This window comes from Myxocyprinus asiaticus, chromosome 5 (assembly GCF_019703515.2).
Source record: "Myxocyprinus asiaticus isolate MX2 ecotype Aquarium Trade chromosome 5, UBuf_Myxa_2, whole genome shotgun sequence".
In the NCBI taxonomy this organism is placed as follows: domain Eukaryota; kingdom Metazoa; phylum Chordata; class Actinopteri; order Cypriniformes; family Catostomidae; genus Myxocyprinus; species Myxocyprinus asiaticus.
The window spans coordinates 44,291,827-44,318,952 of record NC_059348.1 but is presented as its reverse complement, the minus strand read 5'-3'; the positions used below and the strand labels follow the sequence as shown (position 1 = coordinate 44,318,952).

At 37.2% G+C, this 27,126-nt stretch overlaps 1 protein-coding gene across 1 annotated transcript; it reads right to left on the bottom strand.

Moving 5' to 3' along the window:
- On the bottom strand, nt 1-23,949 carry LOC127440420 (activin receptor type-1-like). Its single transcript, XM_051696966.1, has 12 exons — nt 23,691-23,949; nt 20,727-20,965; nt 20,311-20,468; nt 20,054-20,136; nt 15,708-15,959; nt 15,108-15,322; nt 7,256-7,355; nt 6,348-6,494; nt 5,950-6,225; nt 5,532-5,729; nt 5,193-5,323; nt 1-2,438 (listed from the first exon to the last, which is right to left on the bottom strand). The coding sequence occupies exons 3-12, from the start codon at nt 20,370-20,372 to the stop codon at nt 2,304-2,306; spliced, it is 1,599 nt and encodes a 532-aa protein (XP_051552926.1). The 5' UTR covers nt 20,373-20,468; nt 20,727-20,965; nt 23,691-23,949; the 3' UTR covers nt 1-2,303.
- Between the last annotated feature and the right edge of the window lie 3,177 nt (nt 23,950-27,126).

Genomic DNA, 27,126 nt, shown 5'->3' with positions numbered 1-27,126 from the left:
TGATTTGGCGGCACGAGGGGGACCTACACAATATTAGGCAGGTGGTTTTAATGTTGTGGCTGATCGGTGTATATTCACAGTTCACAATGCAAACAATTCCTGTAGTTGAATTCCTACAAATGTTCCTCAGTAGAACACAAATATGTAAACGTTTCAGTCTTTTTGGGGAGAGCAAAAGTTACCAGCACTAAGCAGACATCAGCAATCTCGCGTAGTGTTTAAATCTACTTAAAACTATTTCCTAAGCTTTATAAAACATTCCTAATGTAAAACTTAATCATACAATTCCACTCAACTCAAAAGTTATGTACTTGGGACCTGTAAATCAAGATAGAATTTTCCTTTGTAAACCACATAAATCCTACACAAGAGTGACATTGAACTTTAAAATATTTGTCAAAGTTGTAAGAAAAATCATCTGCATTCTCAAAGTTCATGGCTCCGTTGGGGATACAAAAGCATCAAAAAAACATGAGGGTAAACAAATATGCAAGTTCACAAAATCAGAATCCATTTACGTTGACTAGCTTTGTTAATCGTGTAGATACGTCGCCTTGAAAACTCAAAAATAAGCATTCAAGCATCACATTTGCAAAAAATTCAGGCCCTACTGGACAGCTGTTGATTGTCAGTGAAGAAACATCTCAAGTATGCATGCCTGCGAGGGCAAAAGAGACAGAATGAGAAAGAACATATCAGACAACAGAGAAAAGAGAGCGAGTCAAACAAGGAGAGAAACCGCTACAAAAAACACACAAGTGTTACGATGGCTTTTTGTCAGGCAAGCATAGAGGCATGAAAATTATGGAGGTCAGAAAGGCCTTGTGTCAGAGGAAGCCCTCACTGGGTGCTTTGAACATGACCAGACTATGATTTTTTTTCATCCAAAAATTACAATTCTGTCATTTACTTACTCTCATGTCAACTTATATGACTGTTTTTCTTCTGTTGAGCACAACAGATGAGATTAAGGAATTCTCAACTCATTTCTTTCCCATTCAATTAAATAATACATGACCAGGGAGCACAAGGACAAAAGAAAGCAACATAAAAATAGTCCACATTACTCATGCGCTATACTCCAAGTCTTCTAAAGCCATCTGATAGCTTTGTGCGAGGAACAGACCAAAATATGTGCCAATAATCACTAAAAATCTTCCCCTCCACCGAAGCTCTCAAATCTCATTCACGATGCGCATCCAATTTAGTATAACACAATATAGTATAACACAATGCAACGTGACGTGAAATATGAAGTGTGAATGAGATTTGAGAGTTGTGATAGAGGGAAATTTTTTCAGTAAATAATGACAAATTACAATCGGTTCTTCTCACAAAGATGTCGCATGGCTTTAGAAGATTTGGAATAAAGCGCACACATCATACAGACTATTTTTCAGGTGCTGCTTCATTCTTTTTTAAACTTGACAGTGCTTGGTATTGTATGGAAAAAAACTGGCGTGCACATTCTTCAAAACATTTAGTGTTCCCACAGAAGAAAATGTGTGGGTTTGACACAACATGAGGATGAGTAAAAGGTGACCATTTTTATATACCTTAAACCACTGTGTATCAAAAGAACCTAATTAAAGATGTTAGTCTCAAGTTCTCTACTGTACATAGTGGCATGTTGTAACAGAGTTTTATAACACAAGTACACCCACGACCACTAAAGTAAATTCAGAAACGCTTACCGTGACTTGTTCAGAGTCGCAGATTTCAACTTATATACAAGCGTTAACGTAACAATGACCTTTGAGAAGCTTACAAGCCATCAGAGTTCTAAAAGCAATCTCCAAAAGTGATATCACATCTATGAAGTTCTTCCAGCGCCATTAAGAAACATGCACACACTATGGGAACTGATTGCATTTTGGTGTGTATCTGTTCTCTTGGTTTAAAAAAAAATCTAAAACTATAAGAGGTTCGCCAATGGTTAAATAGGCAAATTTGATTGTTTTAAGAAAACAAATCCATGACAGAGGGTTCAATCCAAGGCCTGTCAGGCAAGCCACGTAGAACTAAATTCCTACGGTCTTAATTATTTTAATTCTTCTTTATGTAAGCTTCTGGAGGTAAAATGGAGTCCCACAGGGGTCAGTAGGGAAACAAAGAACAACCCATGAAAGAGAATATAATTCTCCAATAAAAGATGTTTTTAGGCCAATGGACAGGAAGAACAAAAAGTGATTAAACAACATGACAAAGTTGAGACAGATGCCAACGCTTGAATCCAAAGGTCTGGTTACACACAGCATGTGTGTGTTTAATTAGTGGGTCAGTAGTTCTGCAGTTTTCTCTCTTCAGTAGTCGGTTTTACCCTTCTCTAGTGAGCAGTGGATTTTATCTAGAGTCTTTTTGATGCGCAGGGCAGTGAGTCGAGCTGAAGGGTTTTGGTACCAGCACTCTTTCATCAGCTTCACCAGAGCAGACAGAGTCTGTAACCACACACACAAAAATACATGGGTTCTTACATCACTGTGAGGACTTGACTTGTAATGTTCTTAAATTAAGATAAATATAATAACTATAGTTAAATAAGACATTATCTAGTCAATTTATGAGGCAGTTTTTCCTTACCACAAGGTAGACCCACAATAAAGATTTTATAGGTTTTACTGTATTTGTAGAGGCATTTGGTCAATGGATGTCAATTCTCAGACATTTTCATAATTGATTGTCATGGAAATTAACGATCAATTCATCAGTTAATTGTTAACGTTAATACCGCAAAACGAAAGTGGAGGACTCCAAATAATATGTGCATGTAGCATACTATTTGAATACAATTTAAATGAACACACTTAAGAAGTGCAAGTATTGGAATTTTCATCTTAAAGCTGAAGTATGTTATTTCTGTGACACTAGCGCCACCGAACGGAATTGCAAAGTAAACAATGTTTTCCTTGTCTGCTGCTGTTCAAACAGTCAGATAGTCCCGCCCCCAACTTACGGCACTGGTTGAGTAACGTTTTTGGGGTGGGTCGCTCTACACAAACACAGGAATTTTATAATGCCACAGAGACAAAGCGTTTACAGTTTCGAGAAAATTAACCTCTGAATGACTTGTAGTTGTCTCTGGATATTAAGCTGGGACAGAAGGAAGTATTTTAACACTGAAAAAGTTACATCAGCTTTAAAATATTCTTAGTTCAGTGTATTGTAATACATTTAGGCTATGTTTAGTTTGATTAATGTTAATGAATTACTGTTAATAATAACTTGTATAGAAGACACATATTTCATTAAAACTTCTTGTTGTGGATCATGACCTTTGGACTTATTTCTTATATGAAATTAAGTCAAATCATAACACACTGCATAAACAGTACATAACATACCGCTTCTCAACTGAGATGTCAGGTGAAAGAACCTTCATGCTCTCCTGGCGATAAATTATGTAACTGTAGGTTGGGATGAAGAGCGAATCAACGGTGCTTGTTGTCATGTTGTACTTTAACATACTATCACAGTGTATGCAGAAAACTTAAGGTTCATTTATAGAGAAATGCTGCAACACTGATTACATCAAGCCTGCTTCCTGTTTACAAGAGAGGAAGTAACGGATGTGCTTCTGTGTGGTTTTTCTTCGGTGTTGCGAACAAGACGTGACATGCAGCTCAAAAGCGACATTGTGCTCTCTAGAGGCAGATGACTGTATAGAATGACTTTTCAACGTCTGCTGGCATGATTACTGAAAGCATTTGATCTGAAATTGATTAATCAAATTAATAAAATTATTAACAACAATTAATCGATTATCGATTGATCATTAACATCCTTTATTTGGTCTCTATGAAGACAGACAAACAAGACTGCACACAGGTTGTATTTCCAGTGTACAGTGCATGGGAATGCAGAGTGCATAAAGGGAGTGATTATTGGACAGTTTGATTAAGAAGTGTTTAGAGGTTACCATTAAAAGAATGGTTCACCCAAAAATGAAAAAAATATCGATTTTCCAAAGCATCACGATCTTCATTTGAACGGTCTTGATATCGATTCTTAAATCCCAAGATCGATCTTTTACTCTATGCGCAAACCTCTACTACAGTGGGAGAAAATCACTCACATTTGCAACCAAATTTCACGCTATGCGACTAAAATTTATTTATTAGGCAACTGGCAAGTAAATGTTTAGATTTCACACTCCAGAGATTGTGTAGTATATTGGTGAAGTATTCAGCAGCGGGATCCTTTCTCTGCATGTTGAGAATAAAAGTTGTTCCGTGTAATATGTGTCCACAGACAAGATCCACCCAACCGATTTGTCACTGAATAATGTCTCTTTTAATGCCCTTTCTGTTCTCTACAGTCAGTTGTTGAACAAAAACAACAAAAAATACACATTTAATTCTAATCATGCATAGCACAGATGAGATAAAGCCACTGGAGTATTTCTTGTTAACATGCGCTCATCTACAGACCCTCTTTGTAGAAATGCCATTTTTGTTAAAGAGACAGTACCCGTTTAAACAAGTGCTCTACAAATCAATGTAAATACAACAAATTATGCAATCAAAGAAAATAATATCCTATTAATTTAACACATGGATTTGTTCATTTTTTAAAAAGCCAAAATGTGACCAATGATGAAAAACTAATAAAATATTATTAGTACAATTAATATTTTCATAATGTACCAAGTTAGAAGGTCCCCAGTCTAATTAACAGCATTAGCTGGGAGAGAATTTATTTCATATACAAGCAAAAAGGACATTATAACTGAAATATACACATATAAATCGATACTGAATTGAAATCCAAATCGAAAGCTTGTGAAACTGAATCGAAAATATTGTATCAATACCCAGCCCCACAGTCCACACGACTTGTGCACTATATTACAAGTCTTCTGCACTATATTACTATACTACTATAAGTCTTCTGAAGTCATTTGGACCCCTTATGATCCTTTTATGGTGCTTTTTGCAATTTTTTGGAGCTTGACAGGACCCCTTCTCATTCATTTTTATTGGGTTGAAAACATGACATTTTGTAAAATAACTCCTTTTATGTTCCACAGAAGAAAAAAAAAATCATATGGTTTTGAACGTCATGAGAAAATCTTTGTGCGAACTACTCCTTTAATATGGCTGTAAAATTACAACCATCTCTGTTTCTGCCACATGACTGGACTATATGCAAGTTACATCCTACACTAGTTAAACAGGTGTCTTGTCAGTACTTACAGGATCTGAAAACCAGCGGTTTGGAATGAACGGCCTTTGCTGCTCCACACAAACCACCTTTCTCATGTCATCAAAACTGGGGTCATTAGGCACCAGGTCATAGAACGGTGGCTTATACTCCTCTACAATTCCTATATGATCACAACAGATTATTAAAAATATTACTGAACATTCATTAATCTTACTGTATTAAGAGTAATATCTAAATGCTTCAAGTATTTCACTAATGAATGTGAACTTGCACTACATCTGTGTTGTTCTTAAATATCAACAGTACTGCAAACATGGAATATTTCTGATGTGAAATGCAGATAGTTTGAGCAAGTCTAGTGAGCTAACCATTACTGATGGTTCGGCGAGCGATCTCCCACAGCACCAACCCAAAGGCCCAGATGTCCACCCTCTTATAGGCATCAAAGCAGTCTGTCTGAATGGACTCATCCAGCACCTCTGGAGCCATGTAGCGCTTGGTTCCCACTTTGGGATTATTTCCCACATCCAGCTGATTATCTGACTGAGTGTGAGTTACTGCCAGACCTACAGAGAGTCCGAAGGACATGGGGAAAGAGGATTAACAAGGAAGAGAAGCAAATTTGTGAAAAGACAGGCATAAATTTGTTTTACAAAATGATGCACACATATTCAGAAGCAAAAGTAGAAAAATAAAGACAATAAAAAAAATCAATAGGACCCATATTTGAATGAATGTTAAAATGAAATTCAAAGAGGACAACAGCAGAGATTTGTAAGAAAGTACCCAGGTCAGCGATGCAGCACTGCAGATCTTTCTTCACTAATATGTTCTTGCTCTTCAGGTCTCTGTGAGCGATGGCTGGTTTGCCTTCAGTGCCAAAGATCTCTGTGTGCAGGTGCACCAGCCCGCTTGCAACCGACCCTGCCATGTGCAGGCCATCTGACATCTCCACGGCAACACGCTGTAGGTAGTCATAGAGAGAACCGTTTTCATGGTAGTGTGTGATGAGCCACAGCTGAGTGCTAGAGTTTCGGGAGGTCATGTCAGATGCCATGAACCCTGCAAAAAAGGAGTTTATTACTTTACAGCATTTATAAAAAATAAATAAATAAATAAATAAATAAATAAAATTACATTTTCCTTTTAATTGACACAGACAGAAACAAAGAGGTCGGACTCACCTAATATATTTTCATGTCGTAATAGAACAGTGTTGTATATTTCCGTCTCTCTAAACCATGACTTCTCATCTCTGGAAGAAAAGATCTTTACAGCTACATTCTCTCCTTGCCACTGTCCTCTCCACACTTCCCCATAACGTCCCTTACCTGTGAAAATAGCACTCACAGATATCAATACATATCACCATCTGCAATTTATGACAGGTTTTCCAGACAGAAATTACTAGGGCTGTCGATTTATCGTGATAATGCAGTGCGAATAATTTTATTTAAAAAAATAACACGTTAAATTTTTTACGCAATTAATCATTACCACGGACGTAATAAGGAATATTCGTACCATTGGAGCAATTCACACTTGAAATACAAATTTCATGATTTTATGAGTCCCAGAGAGTAGGGGGCAGTATGCACAACTTCAGCAACACACAGCCCAAGTACAGGAGCCTATTATACAATAGTTCCTTGAACTGTTCCTGGCAGGAAGAAGCCCTAACCCCGCCCCCCCCCCCCCATATATTGTTTGGAAATAAACAATATATTACCCTTTAATGTCTAATAGTGTCAATGCTTTACTCATCAGCCACAATCATGTAAAGCATTTTAATTAACTGAATAATTATATTATATTTACTATTTTTTAAATATAATTAATCACTACATATTAAGTTATTTTTATTTGGAGGCCTTTCTCAGCAAAATTTAATAGTATTATGCATACTATGCGATTAATTCAATTAATCAGCATATCAATTACACAGTCCCAGAGGTTTCCACTTTTTTAAAGGCCCTAATCGTTATTACAAAATACTCAGCTAGTGGAGCAGGTAGCATCTCTTCTGTGGGTAAGTGTTTAATGCAAAAGGAGGAGGTCCTACAAGGCTTAGTGTTAAAATCTGCTGCCTTACCAACACACTCTACCAGGCTGATCTGCCGTGCAACTGTCCTCTGCACCAGGAAGGGAAGACCTGAACCACTGCCTGATGTGCAAGAGTGATCCATCAGATCCTAGAACACAACACAAGACAGATCAGGCATTATGTGAGCTGCAAAAGAGTAAATGCAGAATTACTAATGCTAAACCACAGCAACTGGTTTCATGGGTAAGCTTTATCGTTACTCTATCACATTTGGATATTTGTGCATATCCGAGGGGTCCACAAGACTATAGGTTGTTCCAATTGTCAATTTATGGTAAAACAGGGTGCTCACAATTGCCTATTATGCAACCTAAAGCGATCAACTAAAAACCCAGTACTTTTTTAAAACTATGGTACTCCTTTTTACTACACTGCTCTCTGGAATAATCTATTCTGATTGGTCAACGGCACCATCTAGTAGTCTGATATTTTTCTGTAACAACCGCACATCCACATATCAGACCGCTCATCCGGGTATTGCGAGCCATTGTTCCTGCTTCTCGGCTCACTGTGTGATCTCTATAAGTAAGCTAATAAAATAATTTAAACTCAATTCAATGTTTCATGTGCATTTTTTATTTATTTATCAAGTAGTATTGTAATAAGATGCATATGCAGTCAGACGGTCATTAATTACAAAATAAACACCAACAGATCTCTGATGCAAACTTGATTTATTTGTCAAAGAGTCTTATAATAGGCTGAATCATGAGTCAGATGGCCATTTTCACAGAACAAACACCAACAGAACAGAACCAACACAAAACGGAGGTGGATTTTAGCTGTTCAGAAATTTCTTCTCACATAATTGCATAATTTCAATGCTAATGAATATAAAATGTCCATGTTTTTATTTATTTGGTTGGTAGCCATGTATTAAGTGGGATAATGTACAGTCTGCTTCACGTCGGCATCCTGATCACCCTGTCGGAGTTTAGTTTGCTTTAACAACCGGATGACAGCACATTATCCCTTACATAGTGTTTTTCCCCCACGGCACCCCAACCACTGAAACATAAATAAATAAACAAATATACTATTAAAACACTCCAAGAGTTTCTTATTATACATTACAGCAATTAAACATTAGAAATAAGTAATATAAAAACATTTAAAAAAGAAATAATGCAAAATAAAACTACATAAATTATTGACAACCTTTACTGTGTGAGATAATGTGCATTCAGAAAGTATTCAGACACCTTAATTTGTTTTTTCACATTTTCTAAAATGCTTTAAATTATTTATTTTTTCACATCAATATAAACTCCATACCCCATAATGACAAAGCAAAAAACGTTGCAAATTTATTAAAGGAAAAACTGAAATATCACATTGACATAAGTATTCAGACCCTTAACTCAGTACTTCGTTGAAGCACCTTTGGCAGCGATTACAGCCTCAAGTCTTTTTGGGTATGATGCGACAAGTTTGCACACCTGGATTTGGGGATTTTCTGCCATTCTGCTTTACAGATCCTCTCAAGCTCTGTCAGGTTGGATGGGGACCATTGGTGGACAACCATTTTCAGGTCTCTCCAGAGATGTTCGATTGGATTCAAGTCCGGGCTCTGGCTGGGCCACTCAAGGACATTCACAGAGTTGTCCCTAAGCCACTCTTGCATTGTCTTGGCTGTGTGCTTAGGGTCATTGTCCTGTTGGCAGGTGAACCTTTGGCCCAGTCTGAGGTCCAGAGCGCTCTGGACCAGGTTTTCATTAAGGATATCTCTGTATTTTGCTGCGTTCAGCTTTCCTTCAACCTTGACCAGTCCCCCAGTCCCTGCAGCTGAAAAACACCCCCACATCATGATGCTACCACCACCATGCTTCACTGTTGGGATGGTATTGCGCAGGTGATGAGCGGTGCCAGGTTTCCTCCAGACATGATGCTTGGAATTGAGGCCAAACAGTTCAATCTTCATTTCATGAGACCAGAGAATCTTGTTTCTCACTGTCTGAGAGTCCTTTAGGTGTTTTTTTTGTGTGCAAATTCCAAGCAGGCTTTCATGTGTCTTGCACTGAGGAGTGGCTTCCGTCTGGCCACTCTGCCATAAAGCCCAGATCGGTGGAGTGTTGCAGTGGTGGTTGTCCTTCTGCAAGTTTCTCCCATCTCCACACATGATCTCTGGAGCTCAACCAGAGTGACCATCTGGTTCTTGGTCACCTCTCTTCCTAAGGCCCTTCTCCCCCGTTTGCTCAGTTTAGCCAGGCGGCCTGCTCTGATATGCGTTTTCAGCTGTGAGACCTTATATAGACAGGTGTGTACCTTTCCAAATCATGTCCAATCAATTGAATATGCAACAGGTGGACTCCAATCAAAGTGTAGAAACATCTCAAAGATGATCCAGAGAAATGGGATGCACCTGAGCTTAATTTCAAGTATCACAGCAAAGGGTCTGAATAATTATGTCAATGTGATATTTGTTTTTAATAAATTTGCAAAGTTTTCAAAAATCTGGTTTTTGCTTCATCATTATGGGTTATGGAGTGTAGATTGATGTGGAAAAAAACAATAATTTAAAGCATTTTAGCATTAAGGCTGCACATTACAAAATGTATACGTACTGATTCTGATGATTAATACTGATGTCTGACTGAGATGAACCTGTCATTGAAATTTATTGGGCTTACAGCTACTAAAGTTATCCAGCCAAGGACAGTGAGTACATTTATCTTTTTCTTGTCAATATCGTTTTGATTAATATTAATGATAAACCTATATAAGACAGCTGCAGGTCTATGGCTGCATATACACATTGCAGATGAATTATTATGAGATATAAGATTTTTGTCCTGTCTACTTAATTTCACATAATACTGTCAGATTCCCGAATCTTATGTTCAGTTTTTATTTAGTGTCGGGATCCTGTCATCCGGTTGTTTTGGCTTGTATGTATTTTCTGCCCATGTGCTCTGTGTTGTGTCTAGACTCCACCCGTCTTTTAGTTTGCTTGATCACCCCCACCTGCCTCTTGTTTTCTCCTTTGTTAAATCTGTGTAGATATAGCCCTTGCTTCCCTTGTTTAGTTGCTGGTTCGTCTTGTTTATGCTCACTACTTTGAGTATTCCTACCAGGTCACTTGTATTGGATTTTGTATTGTTGGTTCCCGTTTACGGGATCCTATCTGTTTTTGTTTGTTGTTTTTGATTCATGGATATCTGACTTTCTTTCAGTCTGCATTTGACTCTTCACTTTCTACAACCCGTGAATATACAAATACATTGACAGCTGTATTTACATTAAGATCACGCCAAGACCGTGTAGATTTTTGTCCTGTCTGCTCACACTCTTGTAATACATTAACAGCTGTGTTTAAGTTAATATTGAGTCAAGAGGGGCATTTTTCCCCAGGAAGCGCATTTGATTGTTCACGCGCAGCTGCATTCGCTATGAGACACAAGCGCTCTATAGAGCACGCACAGACATATGAGCATTTGAAAGCAGCCAAGTGTAGACAAACAGTCAGTTCTCAGTACTGCCGGTACTTTTCCATCAGTGGCTTGGGAACGACTGTACTAACCAACAGTCAAAACACAATATAACATTATTACAGCGAGGATTTGTAAGAGGATCCCAAGGGCTGAGGGCACCATTTTGGAGAGGGTCTAAGAGCAGAGGTGGGTAGAGTAGCCAAAAACTGTACTCAAGTAAAAGTACAATTACTTGAAAAAATAATTACTCAAGTAGAAGTAATTAGGTTAATAATTACTTGAGTAAAAGTAAAAAAGTATCCAATTAAAAGAATACTCAAGTAGCAATTAACTAGTTACTGTCATATGTAACATAATGGACATTTACTCCCCAATATTCCATAACACATTTAAAATGAATTACAGAATAATAATTATTTCATGATTCACCCTCATGTTGTTCCAAACCTGTATGACTTTCGTCAATGCAACACAATTAAGGACATGTCAGACAGAATGTTATCCTCAGTCACCATTTACTTTCACTTAATGTTTTTCCCTCCATATTTTAAAAGGGAATGGTGAGTCTCTAACATCTTTTGGGTTCCACAAAATTCAGAAAGTCACACAGGTTTGGAACAACATGAGGGCGGGGAAATTATGACAAAACATTAATATATGGCTGAACTATGAACTAACTTTAAGTACGCTTGTCAAATTTTGACGAATCTGTCAATTAGAAGAGAAGTTTGGAAATTTTCTATTAATTTTTATGGTGTAAAATGTGAACAATATTCTACAGGCTCAATCATATATAATGCTGAATAAAACTAAGCAAGATCACGCTTTATTAATGGCTACCTTCGCTATTTCACAGCTTTTTAAAGTCCTGCATGGATTCTTAGTTCTGTAACTACACTGGCTCCTAAATTGAAACAATAAGGAGCCAAATGGCTGTTTTTAGTCGCCAAATCACAGAATTGCTCGATATAGATTGCTGTTCAGAAACAAGATAGACAGCCAAAGAAAAGGAAGACAGCTGATAACCCATTAATCGAAGGTTTAATAAACAGTATATATAGTTGAGAAGATAAGTTTGCATTCCTTTTTGTCTCATAAATGTTCACACCCCTTTCACATTTATAAAAATATAAAAGTAAATGTATTTAGTACTGCTCTTCAGAATATACATTACAGCTATTTACATAAAGAATAGTATGCATATAGTAGTATGTTGTCTTCTTGAACATCAATGAATGTTTGCACCTCGTGTAATATTTGTGTGCAAGTCCCTCAATTGTCCTAAGTGTCAAAAGCTTGATTTTATATATACACAGATCAGTCACAACATTAAAACCACCTGCCGAATATTGTGTAGGTCCCCCTCGTGCCACCAAAACAGCACCAACTCGCATCTCAGAATAGCATTCAGAGATGATATACTTCTCATCACAATTGTACAGAGTGGTTATCTGAATTACCGTAGACTTTGTCAGTTCGAACCAGTCTGGCCATTCTCTGTTGACCTCTCTCATCAACAAGGCATTTTTGTCCACAGATCTGCCCCTCACTGGATGTTTTTTTATTTTTGGCACCATTCTGAGTAAATTCTAGAGACTGTTGTGCGTGAAAATCCCAGGAGATCAGCAGTTACAGAAATATTCAAACCAGCCCTTCTGGCACCAACAATCATGCCACGGTCCAAATCTCTGAGATCACATTTTTTCCCCATTCTGATGGTTGATGTGAACATTAACTGAAGCTCCTGACCTGTATCTGCATGATTTTATGCACTGCACTGCTGCCACAGGATTGGCTGATTAGATAATCACATTGATGATTGTTGGTTTGAGATTTTCTGTAACTGCTGATCTCTTGGGATTTTCACGCACAACAGTCTCTAGAATTTACTCAGAATGGTGCCATAAAACAAAAAACATCCAGTGAGGGGCAGTTCTGTGGACAGAAATGATTTGTTGATGAGAGAGGTCAACAGAGAATTGCCAGACTGGTTCGAACTGACAAAGTCTACGGTAACTGAGATAACCACTCTGTACAATTGTGGTGAGAACAATAGCATATTCTGAGTTGTGGGTTGGCGCTGTTTTGGCGGCATGAGGGGGACCAGCACAATATTAGGCAGGTGGTTTTAATGTTGTGGCTGATCAGTGTGTGTGTGTGTGTGTGTGTGTGTGTATGTATATATATATATATATATATATATAAATTGTTTTAAAATGTTGCCTTAGTCTTTCTTTACTTTTACCAGATGGCCAAGACACAGAGACAACAAGAGTACAATTTGAATGAAATCTCAGATGCAGTTTATTGTGCTACTCCAATCTTAATCAATAACAACCAGAAGGAAAACTGGTACACAATAAGGGACTTATTAATTATAAAGAAGCCCGAAATACACATGGGACTGTTATTTTGAAATGTCTGCACTCCCAGTTGTGAGCTCACTGACGGCTGATTCGCTGAGAAAGTGAATCTGATTCAAACTTCTAACCTGAGCTCCTGAGTTCAAACCCTCAGTTCTTTATGGATGATTCATGAAAAAGATCCGGTTCAAAAGAGTAATTTGTTCACAACTCTCTCAGGCTTGTTTTGTTGCTAGGGATGGGCGATACCACTTATTTTATTTTCGATCCGATACCAAGTACTTTTAGGCCAGTATCGCCGATATCGATACCAATACCTCTAATAAATTTAATTTTTACAAATTCTTTGGATAAAATGAGTAACTTAAATTATTACTTATATTTTTTATATATTTATAGGCCTATGCAGAAAATTACTAGGCTGCTTTGTTTACCTTTTAAAAATTTATAAGTATAAGCAACATATAAAACCACAAAATTAACCATAGATATTATTATATGGCTACTATTACTAAACCCAAGTTACAATATGGATACTACAGTAATGCTGTAGCAAAACCATGGTTACTGCCAAAAAAACAAAACAAAACATGGTTACTACAGTCGTGGTTACTAGTCATGGTTAATACAATATTACTACAGTAAATCCATGGGTACTTTTCATAAGGGTATCATTTATTAATGAGGATTAAAGATCGTTATCAATGTTTTAACACCTCTGAATTTAAATAAGCCTGTAAAAATGGTCACACATGCCCATTATAATGCATGTCATGTCTAGGTTTGTCATTACTTAGTGTGAATAACTCCAGATGCTGTTTTTCTGTCATTACCTCAGGAAAGCACTGCTCCCTCTTTGAACGAGCGCTATGACTGAAATGGTGGGCGCTGTCTGCTGATGTATTTTAGCAGACAGCGCTTTTTATTTGTTTTTTTTTCCACTTCGAAGCTTATGAGATGCATTAATATTCATGTTATCTAAATAATAAGATCACTAGTTAAAAAAACAACAACTTTAGAATCTATATTTTTATGTGAGGATCGATATTCTTGATACCACATCAGTATCGGAATTATCGATACTTTAGTATCGATCCGCCCATCCCTAATTGTTGCGTGCGGTGCAGCGAGCTCGTCAAAAACAGAATGGGTGAAAAACGGCGCGAGACGCACTGGCGCTATATACGTAGATGTATTCAATAACTCACAAGATGATATCTGACGAAACCGCATATGAACGCACACAACCCGACTGTCGCCAATGGCGACTAGATTTTAAAAGATTGTCGCAATCAATTATTTTTGGTCGCACTTGCAACCATTTTAGTCGCAGACTGGAGCCCTGGATAGGCAGAGCAAAAAGGCATTTACACAATGCGGATGTTTACATGGATTTATACAGTAGGCACTGATATATTTCAGCACTGATATAAAAATGTATACTTTGAAACTGAGTTCATAAGAGCCCATAGTTACAGAATCACCCTGAAAATGACCATCACCACAACACAGACAAGCTTACGTTATCACAATCGCCAAAACTCACCGCAACAAATTTTCTTGAGTTGGAGCTGCAATTATAATCTTGAAATATCCACTTGTCTTGGTGTAAAATACAGGCATCGCATGATTAAAGAAAGTGTTTGTTTTGAGCGCTTGCTGCTGCAGTGGTGAACTCGGACTAGAGTGACAATGCGCAGCTGTAAAGTCCCGCTGTCGTAAAAGACCCATTCAAAAATCTCTCAATAAGTTACGCATTTATTAAAACCTATTTAATTAGAACCAGTAATGTAACGAAAGGAATGTCACCCATTGTAACAAAGTAAAAGATTTTTTCATTAGACATTTACTTAAGAGTATAAAGTAGCCACTATTAAACCTACTCTTAAAAGTACATTTTCTTCAAAAATGTACTCAAGTACATGTAATGGAGTAAATGTAGCACGTTACTACCCACCTCTGTCTAAGAGACATGTTACAAGGCCAAGCTTTCCTCATATTTTCAGGTATCCAAGGTATGTTTTATAGTTTACAGAAATATCATACCGCAAGGGTGCTGTCCCCAACATTTGATGCAATGAGCCCATCTATGGCCCCCTGTTCCGTGTCAAACTCATGTAGTCTTTCCAGACGCCCATGATGGAGTCTACGGCACACCAGCACGGCCAGCACAGACAGCAGACCCAGCACCACGAATGGTCCCAGCACAAAGAGAAACAGCATCTTCACACGGTACTGCACAGCCTTCTCTTCCTCTGGACCTTCTCAAAGACACCAACACAATTATACAGTAGAAAAAATCCTGATCTCAATTGACTTCAAACCTAAACGCAACTCTAAATTCTTGAATAAAAGATTGAACGAAACCCATCAAAATCATGGGTAAAATTGGTGTTAAAATGATATATACGGTAAAAAAAAATAAGTTCTATATTATTGCACGAAGTTGCTTAGTAAACAGCGTACAGCTCGAAATATGAACTTCCTTATTTGGCAGTTGAATAGTTTATTGTTAGACTTCACATCATCCCTAACACGACCCCTTAAACACTCTTATGGCTTACTGCTTTATTCTAACCTCAAACAGTCTATATAACGGTAATGTTTAGATGACTATTTTTGAATAGCAGGACTGTATTGACTCACTTGTCAGTAGTAGTCGAAGAAGGGTCTCTTTCGAGACGTTGGCATTGCACATGTGTTGGGAGCAACATTCTACAACGTGACTAGCAGAGGGCGCAGCAGAACACGTCAAGCGCTTGCTCTCCGGTCCAATCAGGCAACCTCGTTTGAATGTCGTCACATCGTTGCTAATGATAACAGATGTGTAACACTGGTCTCCAGTACACTGCTGCTCATTACAGTCACTGCCAACACACATGCAGCCAATGGAAACATCTGGAGAGAGAATAGAACGTGAGAGAGTTAAAGCATAAATTAAAGGGTTAGTTCACCAAAAACATTAAAAAGGGTAAAAACAAAAGCAAAACATGAAATGAAAGAGAATGGTGACTGAGGTGGTCATTCTATATAACATCTCATTTTGTGTTCCAGAGAAGATGGAAAGTTATACGGGTTTGGAACAACATGAGGGAATTATGCCTGATAAAGGGGTCATGACAAAGAGTTAATCAAAATTGACCATATTCATTTTATTAATGTATGCTACTGGTCTTATTATGAACGATTCACCCATGCATACTGGCTATTTTATAATTTATTTTTTACCTCATAATCTTTATTCAAAATATCATAACTTCTGTCAAATGACTGACTCTGCTCTGCTGACGTATGCAAGTGGTACTCAGTTTTAATCAAGCCCCTTCAAGAGTATAAACAAACTTGCAGTCAAAGCAGCTAATGCAAAGTTTTTTTTTTTTTTTTGGTTTTTTTTTGGCTTTTTTCCTATAAAACTCTTGTTCCTTACCCCAAACTTCCTTTGTTACAGGCCAGGGGCCAGTTGCACCAGCTATACGTACGTTACAACTTAGCCTAGTTGTTGCATAAATGGGCACTAAGTCACAATTTACGCACTACTAAATATTTGAGCATTGCACCATTAAATTTAGGTAAGACATAACTCTACGCATAAACTAAATATTTACGGCAGCCTCCGACCAGGAGTAACTGATGGAATAAAAAAGCAGACTCATTTAATGACATCAATGAGCTCATGTTTCATGACAGGCTTCAATCCTTTCGACATATATGATGATGTTGGCATTTACACTCGTTTACATTTACGAGAGAAAAAAAAATAATAATTACTTTTAAGTGGCCCTTCAGCATGAAACCTTTCTAACTGTGCAGTTTTCAGGGTGCGTCGCCCGGTGTCAACATACGAAATATGTAAGGTATTAAAATGAATAAATGTCTATTTTTCCAGCCTGTTGTATTAGTATTTATCACCCCTTATTTATTTTAGATACAGTTCCTATTTATTGTTATTTACACAGGGAAAATATACTATTTATCAAATGTACTTTTATTACGTATCGTATTTTAATGGGGATTTAATTTATTACAGCTGACAGTTACGTGAGCAAACAAGGTTTGAACATCAACCGTAACAAGATAAAACTGAAATACACAGCTTTTTAATACTTCTGTGTACAAATTTGAAGGCTGCTTATTGGATCAATACAGGTAAACGTCATATTATGTGACTACTCATCACTTTACTGAGAGCTTACGACCTAATAGTTAAGTCTTGCCTTAAGAACAGGTGGTGCAACCAAATTAATCACTGACTTAGTTACAAACTAACTAATAGTTACTAAGCCCTTAGTGTGAACTTTACGTCCTAACTTACATGAGAACTCACCCTGCCCAGCTGGCTTGAATTTACATTTCGAATGAAGACGAATAATGGTGAATTTGCAGATGTGTTCGAGCTATTTCTCGCCTGAATTGCTGAAGTGATCATACTGAATACAACGCTTCAGATGCCTCTGGAGTTTATTCATATTTTTTTAATGCAGGTATCTTGGGATGTACAACACGAGTACGTGTTTTATTCCCTTTATATTAAGTGTATTGTGATTCAAAACGTTAAAATATTGTTATCTTTTACTCGCTCGTTTTTCCGCGATGTGCTTGTGCGTTTATGTTGTCAGTTTGATCATCAATGTGTTGACATCGCTGCTAACTTTCACAGATTACAGGCTCTGGCTTGAGCAGCATGGTGTGTGTTTGTGTCTAATGCAAACTCGCATTCACATCTGCCTCCACCCCGGTACGCAACGGCCACTTTTCACAATCCAGTCAACAACTGATGGATAAAATCAAGTCCCCGCCCTAAATTTTTTTAATGTTCGATAAGCCGTTTCACTCAGACATACGTCACAATACGGAAGTCGGTCGCAACTTCCATTTCATGCTGACTTTATTATCATAAGTGAACCTCAAGGAACATATTGAAATAATATAAAGGTATGTCATGACTCCTTTAAGAACACAGATCCACCAGCTGTAAATATTCTGGGAAAAAATAAATGAATGAAGACCAGTATGACGTCAGATCTCACAGACTGATAACTGTTTTCTTCACTTCTCCTTGCCTTCATTTCCTGTGACACTGAACTGAACTGACGAGTTTACAAATTGACTACATTTTGAGGGACAATAGAGGGCCAAAGAGCATCAGTGACAGATCAATTAACCCAGCATTCATGTTTTATACTCTCTGTAAGACACGATAACAGGATAGGACACAGAGATACCTACTGAAAGCAACACAAATAAACAACCTACAGATGTGTGGTTGGAAGTTTGACTATGAACTATTCAAGGTTCCCACACCTCTTCCCTGAATTATCCAGTTGTTCATGATCACTGGATAAGGGATTTTTAAAATAGTAATTTCACAAGCTCTTGATTCGATTCTGATTCATTTGAGCATATTTGAGTTCTAATGCCCATTTTGCTTGCATGAAAGAAATTCTCTATGCTAATGCTGCAAATTATACAGGGGACCATCTAACTTGTTACATTTGGAATCAAATAGTGGTGTTAGTCAAATAAAATATTTAAATCACATGATTTTTAATGGTTAATCGCAAATTTTTAAAGTGCTTAAACTTGACTATATGTACTTCGTTTCCTGTCAAAATGCATTTAGTTTCTTCTTAGAGAAGAAAACAATATGTAACAATAATGTTTTATGAACATATTCCAAACTAAGTATTCCACAGCATAAAGATAGAAATGCACTGAAACAGCACAACTTCAAGTAAAATTAAACGTTTCCCAAAGTCTAAGTGGGACATTGACAAAATGAAAGAACATGTTCCCGTAGGTTGAGTATTCATTGTAATGTGCATTAAATCTCTTAAACCCTCAATATTAATCGTGGCTATCCACTTTGCTACAGCAATCGTGAAGTCATATTCACATGATATGCAGCTTTTGAACACTACACGAAAAGCGCGGCAAAGAACGTCTTGTTTTGCACCGAGCACTAGCACTGTGCACGTAAATTATACTTCATCCGAATTGCCCGGTAAGAAGCTTCCACTGATGCTTCACTCCAGTGTGTCATGTGAACGCAACATTACACATGTCCCATCAGAGTTTGTTTTGTATAAAAAATACGGTTAAAAGGTCCATTCTCCATCACTTGATCACTGACAGAATCACTATTGTGTGATTCCAGCCTACTCCAGAGTTCAGAACTCATACGGAGCTGAATGAAATGTCAGACTCAAATGTGAAAATTGGTAAATGCGTTAACTGCTTTAAAGAAAAATGTATGTGTTACACATTATAAAGATTATTGCATGTATTAATGCGTTAATTTCGACAACTCCAGAAAATATTAAAAGGAATATTCTGGTTCGATACAAGTTAAGGTCAACTGACAGCATTTGCAGCATAATGCTGATTCCCACCAAAATTAATTTCACAGTCACACAGTGAGGCAATGGAAGTGAATGGGGCCAATTTTTGGAGGGTTTAAAGGCAGAAATGTGAAGCTTATTAATTTTATAAAAGCACACGTCAAAACTTGTTTATTATTTGAGCTGTAAAGTTGTTTAAATTGCCATTTTTAGTAATTTAAGGGTTTTAGGGTTTGTTGACATTACATAGAAAAGGTTAGTAAGTGATTTTATCACACTAATATCATGTTTACCATATTGTTTTTTGTAAACTTTAAAGGTAAAAAGCAACCTTGGTATTTTAAGATTCGATATCATAATCGTTAAATTGAAGGTTAACCAGAAAATCGGTATTATTACCCAGCCCTACTTAAGACTAATAAAAAAGCGGAGGTAGAACAGTCCCTGTTTTGTCGCTTTCCTGTCTATGTGCAGTTCTTGGCCAGAATAATCTGCAATATGGACCAGACTTCAATTGCTGATTTCCAAAAGCCTGACCATTTGAGACTACTGCTAAAAATAATAATAATAACAATAAAACATTCCACAACAAAATAGACAAACAAAGCTCAGAAACTAAGTGAAGACTGACAAGATTTTTATTTTTTTTTTTACCTTTAGCTGATGTCCGTAAAATCTGAAGCAGGATGAGGAGAATGATGATTTGGGTACTGCAATGCCCCATTTGGTTCACTGCACTGAAAGGAAAGTGAGAGGTGTTACACATGCAGATTTACACCTAAATACATCGCATATTGCTTGCCTGCCTTGCTGAATTCAAATAAGGCCAACATCAATGAATAAAGTCAAATCAATCAACCTCACAAAAACTCCAAACGCAGACTGAACTGCAAAGATGACGACATAATTACATTTTTTTAGAAAGTGCAGCTGTGCCCTGCCTCACTCTCTCCTGCCACAAATACTTCCACATACACTTCCAGTGTGTATCAGACGAGGCCAGTCACCATGGTAACCGAGGAGCGAGAGATGCCCATTAGTGAGCGACATCAAAGAGAGCGGAGGAGCACTTCAGGAGAGGCAGAAAGGAAATAGCATTTTGGGGATGAAGGACTCACCATTAAGTTTACAATTACCATACACTTTTCCTTCAAGAAGACGGTATGACTATGACTAATTATTACAGACAATGAGTCCTTGAAAACATCACTTTTAATTGTGCAGAATCATTTCTGCCCTTTCTTTTCAATTCAAACACGTAAAAATGTTTCTCCAGGAAAAACGCTTGACGGATGTAGGCACAGAATATATCAGTGGACACTCTTACTTGTACAAATCCTCACGTGACTCTCAACACTGCCTTTCAGTATGCACCCAGCCAGACTCTGTCTTCCCATTGGATCCTAAAAACAAGACCGAAGCAGCATGTCAGACTTTTTCCACAGCGGTGTTTTTCCCATGCTCATTTCTGGAGGAAGGAGTGAATGACAGGATAAGAGAGGTGCCTGGAAGTCTCTGCACACTGATAGCCACAGAGCTGAGACTGTGATGAGCTTTGAGTCCCTGCTGTTGGGTGAACATAAAAGTCACCATATTAACAAACGTATTTAAAGTTAAATGGTTTTGTAAAGTGGGTAGTAAAAATTAGAGATAGAATTCTAATCGGTTTGACTGATACTTTTAACCGATATTTACATTGGTTATCAGTTTGTTTTGTTTGGTGTGTATTGCCATATCAGCTACAATGGCTATTTCATGACAAATACAGGTGGCAGTCAAACAATTCATATATACAACACACCTTGCAAAAACAATACATAGAAAAAAGGAAGACTATTCAATCAAGTACAGTAAATCAATTCTATAAAAGATCATTTAGTTGCACTGTTGATAAATATTCCAAGAGTTTTCCTGGGCACATCTTACAAATCAAGTCTTTCAAGTTTTTTCCAGATAAAAAGCGTTGTCTCATGACTTTAAAAATAGGGCAGATCAGGAGCACATGCTTCACAGTCAAAGGGGTGTTACAATATTGGCATTTTGGTGGTTCTTCACCTTTCAATAAATACCCATGGGTCAGTCTAGTGTGGCCTATATGACACCTTGTGTACACCACTTGGTCATTTCTAAATTTGAAGGGATAAATGTATCTTATTCCAACCACAGGGTTTATTTCAAATAGTTTGTTATTAAGACATCTTTCCCATTCCGTTTGGCATTTATTTAAAATATGGTGGTTGAATAGGGGCTTGAGGTCCGAGGGTGGGATTCTGCACGCTTTAATTCTTTCCGTGAGAGCTTTTTTAGCGACCGTGTCTGCTTGCTCATTTCCAAGAAGACCGCTATGTCCCGTGATCCAACAAAAGATTATGCTGTAATTGTTTCTAGTGCCCAACCGATATATCGGTCGGCCGATATTAGCCCTTCACCGATATATCGGTATCAGCGTTTATGTTTACCGATATGCGCAGATATGAAAACTTTTTTCAGAACATATAATGCAGAAAACAATGCTTTAGAATTGGTGTCATAATGTAGTTTGTCCAGCAGAGCGTGCTCCGACTCCATTGTTTAGCTGACAGTGGATCTGCAGACAGAGTTAAGCGGTGCGGAGTTAAGAGGTGTCTTCTCTGTAAGTTGCTAACTAGTTTGTGAAATACATACTGGAAAGTTAATAAACAATGACCCCATCATTTTCCCTTTTCAATATAACTAATATAATGTTAACCCTGTCCCTGACAACCATGTCACTCATGTTTATCACATCTGTTTGCTGTGTTAGCCAGCTATAGTTTGTCAGTGCAGTAAGTAATGTAGCAGATATGTTGTCTGATGTGCATTTCAAACGGTCTGATTTAGCTGGGTCTGGTCTCATACAAATGCAAATACTGTGGATAGAAGATTGGCATGTAAGCTGGGTTGTGTTGATTTGTCTTTATCTTAACTACGTACTGAAGAGCCAATTTCAGGTGTCTAATTTGAAGAGGTGCTTCATTTGCTTCTGTGTATTAACTTTGTATAGAAGTCCTGAAGACTCCCAAAGCAAGTCTCAATCCTTGATGATGTACAGTATCCAGCATTTGTAGGTACGATTTTTAGGCCGAACCGTAAACTATACTCCCATAATCCAGTCGAGAGCGGACCAATATTCTGTACAGCTGCAAAATGATAGTGCAATCTTCACCCCATTTTATTTTTGCCAGTACTTTACGAATGTCCCAAGCTTTCAAGCACATCGGTTATCAGTTCTTTAATATCAGGTTTGCTGATAATATTGGACACAAAAGATTTTACATTTTAAATATTACTTAAGAGAAATAGGGTGCTTTGACCTCGTGTATAATTCTTTGTAGACTATGTGAAATGTTAGCTTTGTAAAGCAGTTCACCAGAAGTTAGTGATAAATGATTAAGTTAATAATGTACTTAAAAGCAGAAATAAAACAAGAATTAAAAATCGGTTATACATATCGGTTATCGGACACTTAAACACAAAAATAATCGGTATTGTATAGGTCGATCTCTAGAAAAAACACTTATTTTGCATTATTCATGGCATTTATTTCATAGCATTACAAAAATAATATTATCGGCATAAAATGAGTGAAAAGTTGCCTTAATAATTAACAAAAATGTCTAAATATCTTAGTATTTGGTATGTTCTCCTTTTGTTTTAATGATAGTATACACCCAAACTGGCAAGAACTTCTCATATTTGTGCAAAACCTGATGGTCCATGTTATCCCAGCATGATTTGAGAATGTTCAAAACAACATCTTGTGTGTTTCAATGGAAAAGGAAAATCTGACATTTTGTACATCGGAAGTTAACATGGTCAACTGAATAAATTCTGTAATCTATTTACATTAGATCAGTGATCAAGAAATATTGCAAACTTTTAAATATTTAATCTTTGTTTTATATATATATAAGCATAACAGGCAAGGCAACAAAAGCATGCAATTGACTGACATTTTATTGTGTTGCCTACCAGAGTTGTTAGCACATACAATAGTGTAAATAAGACTTAGTATTTAAGGTTTAAGACAATAACTCTGCAGATTATATGATTTGACGAACACAAGCCATTACATTATTATCAGAGATCACTTGCAGCCTCGATGTAACCATACACAACAACAAAAAGAGTAAAATATGAAAAATAACACACAAAAACAGAGGCTGCCTGTTATTCTAACTCATAATAATCAGCCTGTTTGCTGCAGCTGATCGATGTGCTAACTGCTAACAACCACCACTATTTACTCTCCGAAATTTAAGAGCTTTCTTACCTTTAGCAGCAAAGCTGCTTCGTGTTTGGGCTAACGTAGCGTGTTTTTAGTGTTTTATTTGAAGTCGTGTTTTAAGCATAGACAGACAGTCTGCCACCACCCATTGATACTGAAAAGACTGCGACATGACGTCACCATAAACAAGTCGAGGCGCGCGTGCATTATGGGATAGCACAGTCCGCCGAATCATAAGGACATTAACCTGCTGCGTTTTGAGTTACGGCGTTATATTTGTGCCACAGTTCAGGCGGTTTTACACGGGACGCGGTGGGCGACAGGCTTTGCTTGCGATCTTGCCGCTTCTGGCGTGTTCCATTCACACAAGAAGCGGTGCGAAAGGCGCCAGTAGAAGTGCTGTAATGCCACCCACTGCTTCAGCTCAGTTACTGCGTCTATGAGGCGATTACTGTAAATATTGTAGTAGTTTTCATGCAAGCGATTGCACTTAAATAAAATTCCACTTCTTTTTTCATAAAAATGTTTTATAACTATAAATATTGTAATAAGCTATTTTTATATTAATGTAAAATTATAATATCAAGGATAAACTATGTAATTGTAAATATTCAGAATCAGAATGAGCTTTATTGCCATTATGCTTACACATACAAGGAATTTGTCTTGGTGACAGAAGCTTCCAGAGCACAAACAATACAACGACAAGACAGAGATAATAATAATAAAGAAAAAAAAGAAAAAATAATAATAAAATAAAGTGAATAGAAAATGAGTATATATAGAAATACACAATAAGAAATATATATATATATATATATATATATATATATATATATATATATATATATATATGTTACGATTTGAAGGAAGTCACGAGAGCGGGATCCAGATGCAGCTTAACTTTAATGGAAAATAAATAAAACACAAAACAGGGTAAACACTGGAACAAGGAAAGACTCGGAACTAGGAAACAAAACAAACAAGAAAGCAAACGGTACAGGAACTAGAGAAAACATACAACAACTGACAAAGGTAAAACAGGCATCAGGACAATATATACACAGGGATAAACGAGGTAAATGAAACACAGGTGAGAACAAAAGGGAACAGTTGGCAGTGAGGAGGGCAGGGAATTATGGGAAGTGTAGTGCAAGGGAGACTAGCGACAGATGACAGAGGCAAAACACAGGGCAAAACAGCAGTGAATCATGACACTATCTATCTATCTATCTATCTATCTATCTATCTATCTATCTATCTATCTATCTATCTATCTATCTATCTATCTATCTATCTATCTATCTATCTATCTATCTATCTATCTGTCTGTCTGTCTGTCTGTCTGTCTGTCTGTCTGTCTGTCTGTATGTACAAAGACAAATCTGTGATATACAGATGCAAGGGAATGTATGAATGGATATAAATAGACTAAACTGTGCATTGCACATAATTATTGCTCAGTGGGGCAGTTTTAACTGTTCGTGAGATGTATAGCCTGAGAGAAAAAAACGGTTCCTGTGCCTGACGGTTCTGGTGCTCAGTGCTCTGGAGCGCCGTCCAGAAGGCAACAGTTCAAAAAGTTGGCTGGGTGAGTGGGGTCAAGAGTGATTTTTAAAGTCTCCACATTTGATGACTAAAGAAACTGACTGCATGTTACTTCATATTTTTAATGTCAAATTGGTATAGTATAAATAAAATCACATCAATAATTAAAATGGGAGGGCTACAAATGAACATTAAAAATCCACAAAACACTTTGCCAATAATCCACCTGGGCAATTGTATTTTCTGTTTATCAAAAGTTGATGTTTCAGACACCTGCTGCAGAAGAGAAAATTAAAGTATACGGTCCATGGCCCATTTGTATACATTGCACAGTCGCCTATTTTCCAAACATAAGCTATACATGTTTCCATTGTCTATTTTCACCTGGTACACCGACTCGTCCACTCACAGCTTTCCATGAGGCTGTTTTCCTATTTATGTCTCTATAAATGCTCAAAGAAACGTTAAATGTCAGGAGGAAATTCAGCAACAGCGTTAACATTAGTTTCCATGTTGTTTTTGACTACATAAAAGCTAAGTGTCGTTTGATTGGTTGTGAATAAATTCAGCAGTGTTGTTAAACTTGAGATCGGTCTTACTTTTTGAAGGTCTCGTCTCGGAATCGACCGCATTTTTACTTATTCTTATCTCGGTCTCAGACAAAGAGGACTCGGGATTTAATTTCAAGACAGGTCAAGACCACAACCGCGGGGATATCACTAAATTGCCTGTGCATGTCTGATTAATTTGTTAACATCATTACTGTGATTGGATGTAAAATTCCTGCTTCAAATGCAAGCAATAAATTAACTAATTTCTGTTAATGACTGTCACCCCGCCCCCCTTCACACACACACTTCAAGAAGATGAATGCAGGAGACAGGAGAAGAAACTGTGGCTCTCTGAGAGATGTCAGCCAAATCTTCTTTAATACAATTTGGCTACCTAAACCAGTGTTTCCCAACCACTGTGCCCACTAGTGTGCCGTGATAGATTGTCAGGTGTGCCATGGAAAATGATCAAATTCCTCAAAATAAATAAATACCGTTTTTTTCCGGTATTTTAGTGAAGGCATAGAGACGAAAGAAGAGTTTTGAAGTCGCCAATTCAGTATATTTTCCATTACAAAGTATTTTATGCAACCAGTTTAAATATTATTGTTCTAACAAACTATAGTCCGCTGTCAAACTCAGCTCCTCGCATGCCTGTAAAGTAATGCTTAATCATCACACTTGTAGTAAAAACATTCAGTCAGTGAACCGAATGAATGAATAGAATACAACAGGTGTATTGATTTACTTAAAGACTAAAAGCTGTTTATTTGTGCACCGCAGCATAGAGATGTTACGAACACATGTGGTTTACTTGTCTCATTTCTCTCATGAAACATAAAAAGAATATGAGAAATTGTTACATGCAAATTCTCCTGTTTTAAACAAGCCCAAAAACACTGTGATACAATGTGTAGATTCTGAGGTAGCCTACTGTAATCTTAACAGAGCGCGTTTGACATCTGAACCGCTGAAGGGATGTCTGGCGGCTGCTCCTGGGTTCTAGTGCCTGCCAGATCCAACCTCTGTCAGTGCGACTTATGTGTTTTTTTTTTCTCTCTATCAACAATGCAATTTTGACCTAGTGCGACTTATAGTCATGTGCAACTTTATTTCCAGAAAATACAGTAAATAAATAAATAATAAAAAAATGTATTTGCTGTGCCGTTGCAAGAATTAATTTGCAAGAACAAATCTACAAATTGGAAAAGAGACAAATTTGTTGGTTTATCATTATCCAATTAGCGCTCTTGTCACCTGTGACCTCATTATAGAGCCTTCCTATGTTACTTGCATTTTTGGCATAGCTGTTCACGCTACTAAGACAGACAGAAATCATGGACAAGTTCTTGAAAAGCAAAACTATCGACGATGGTTATGTG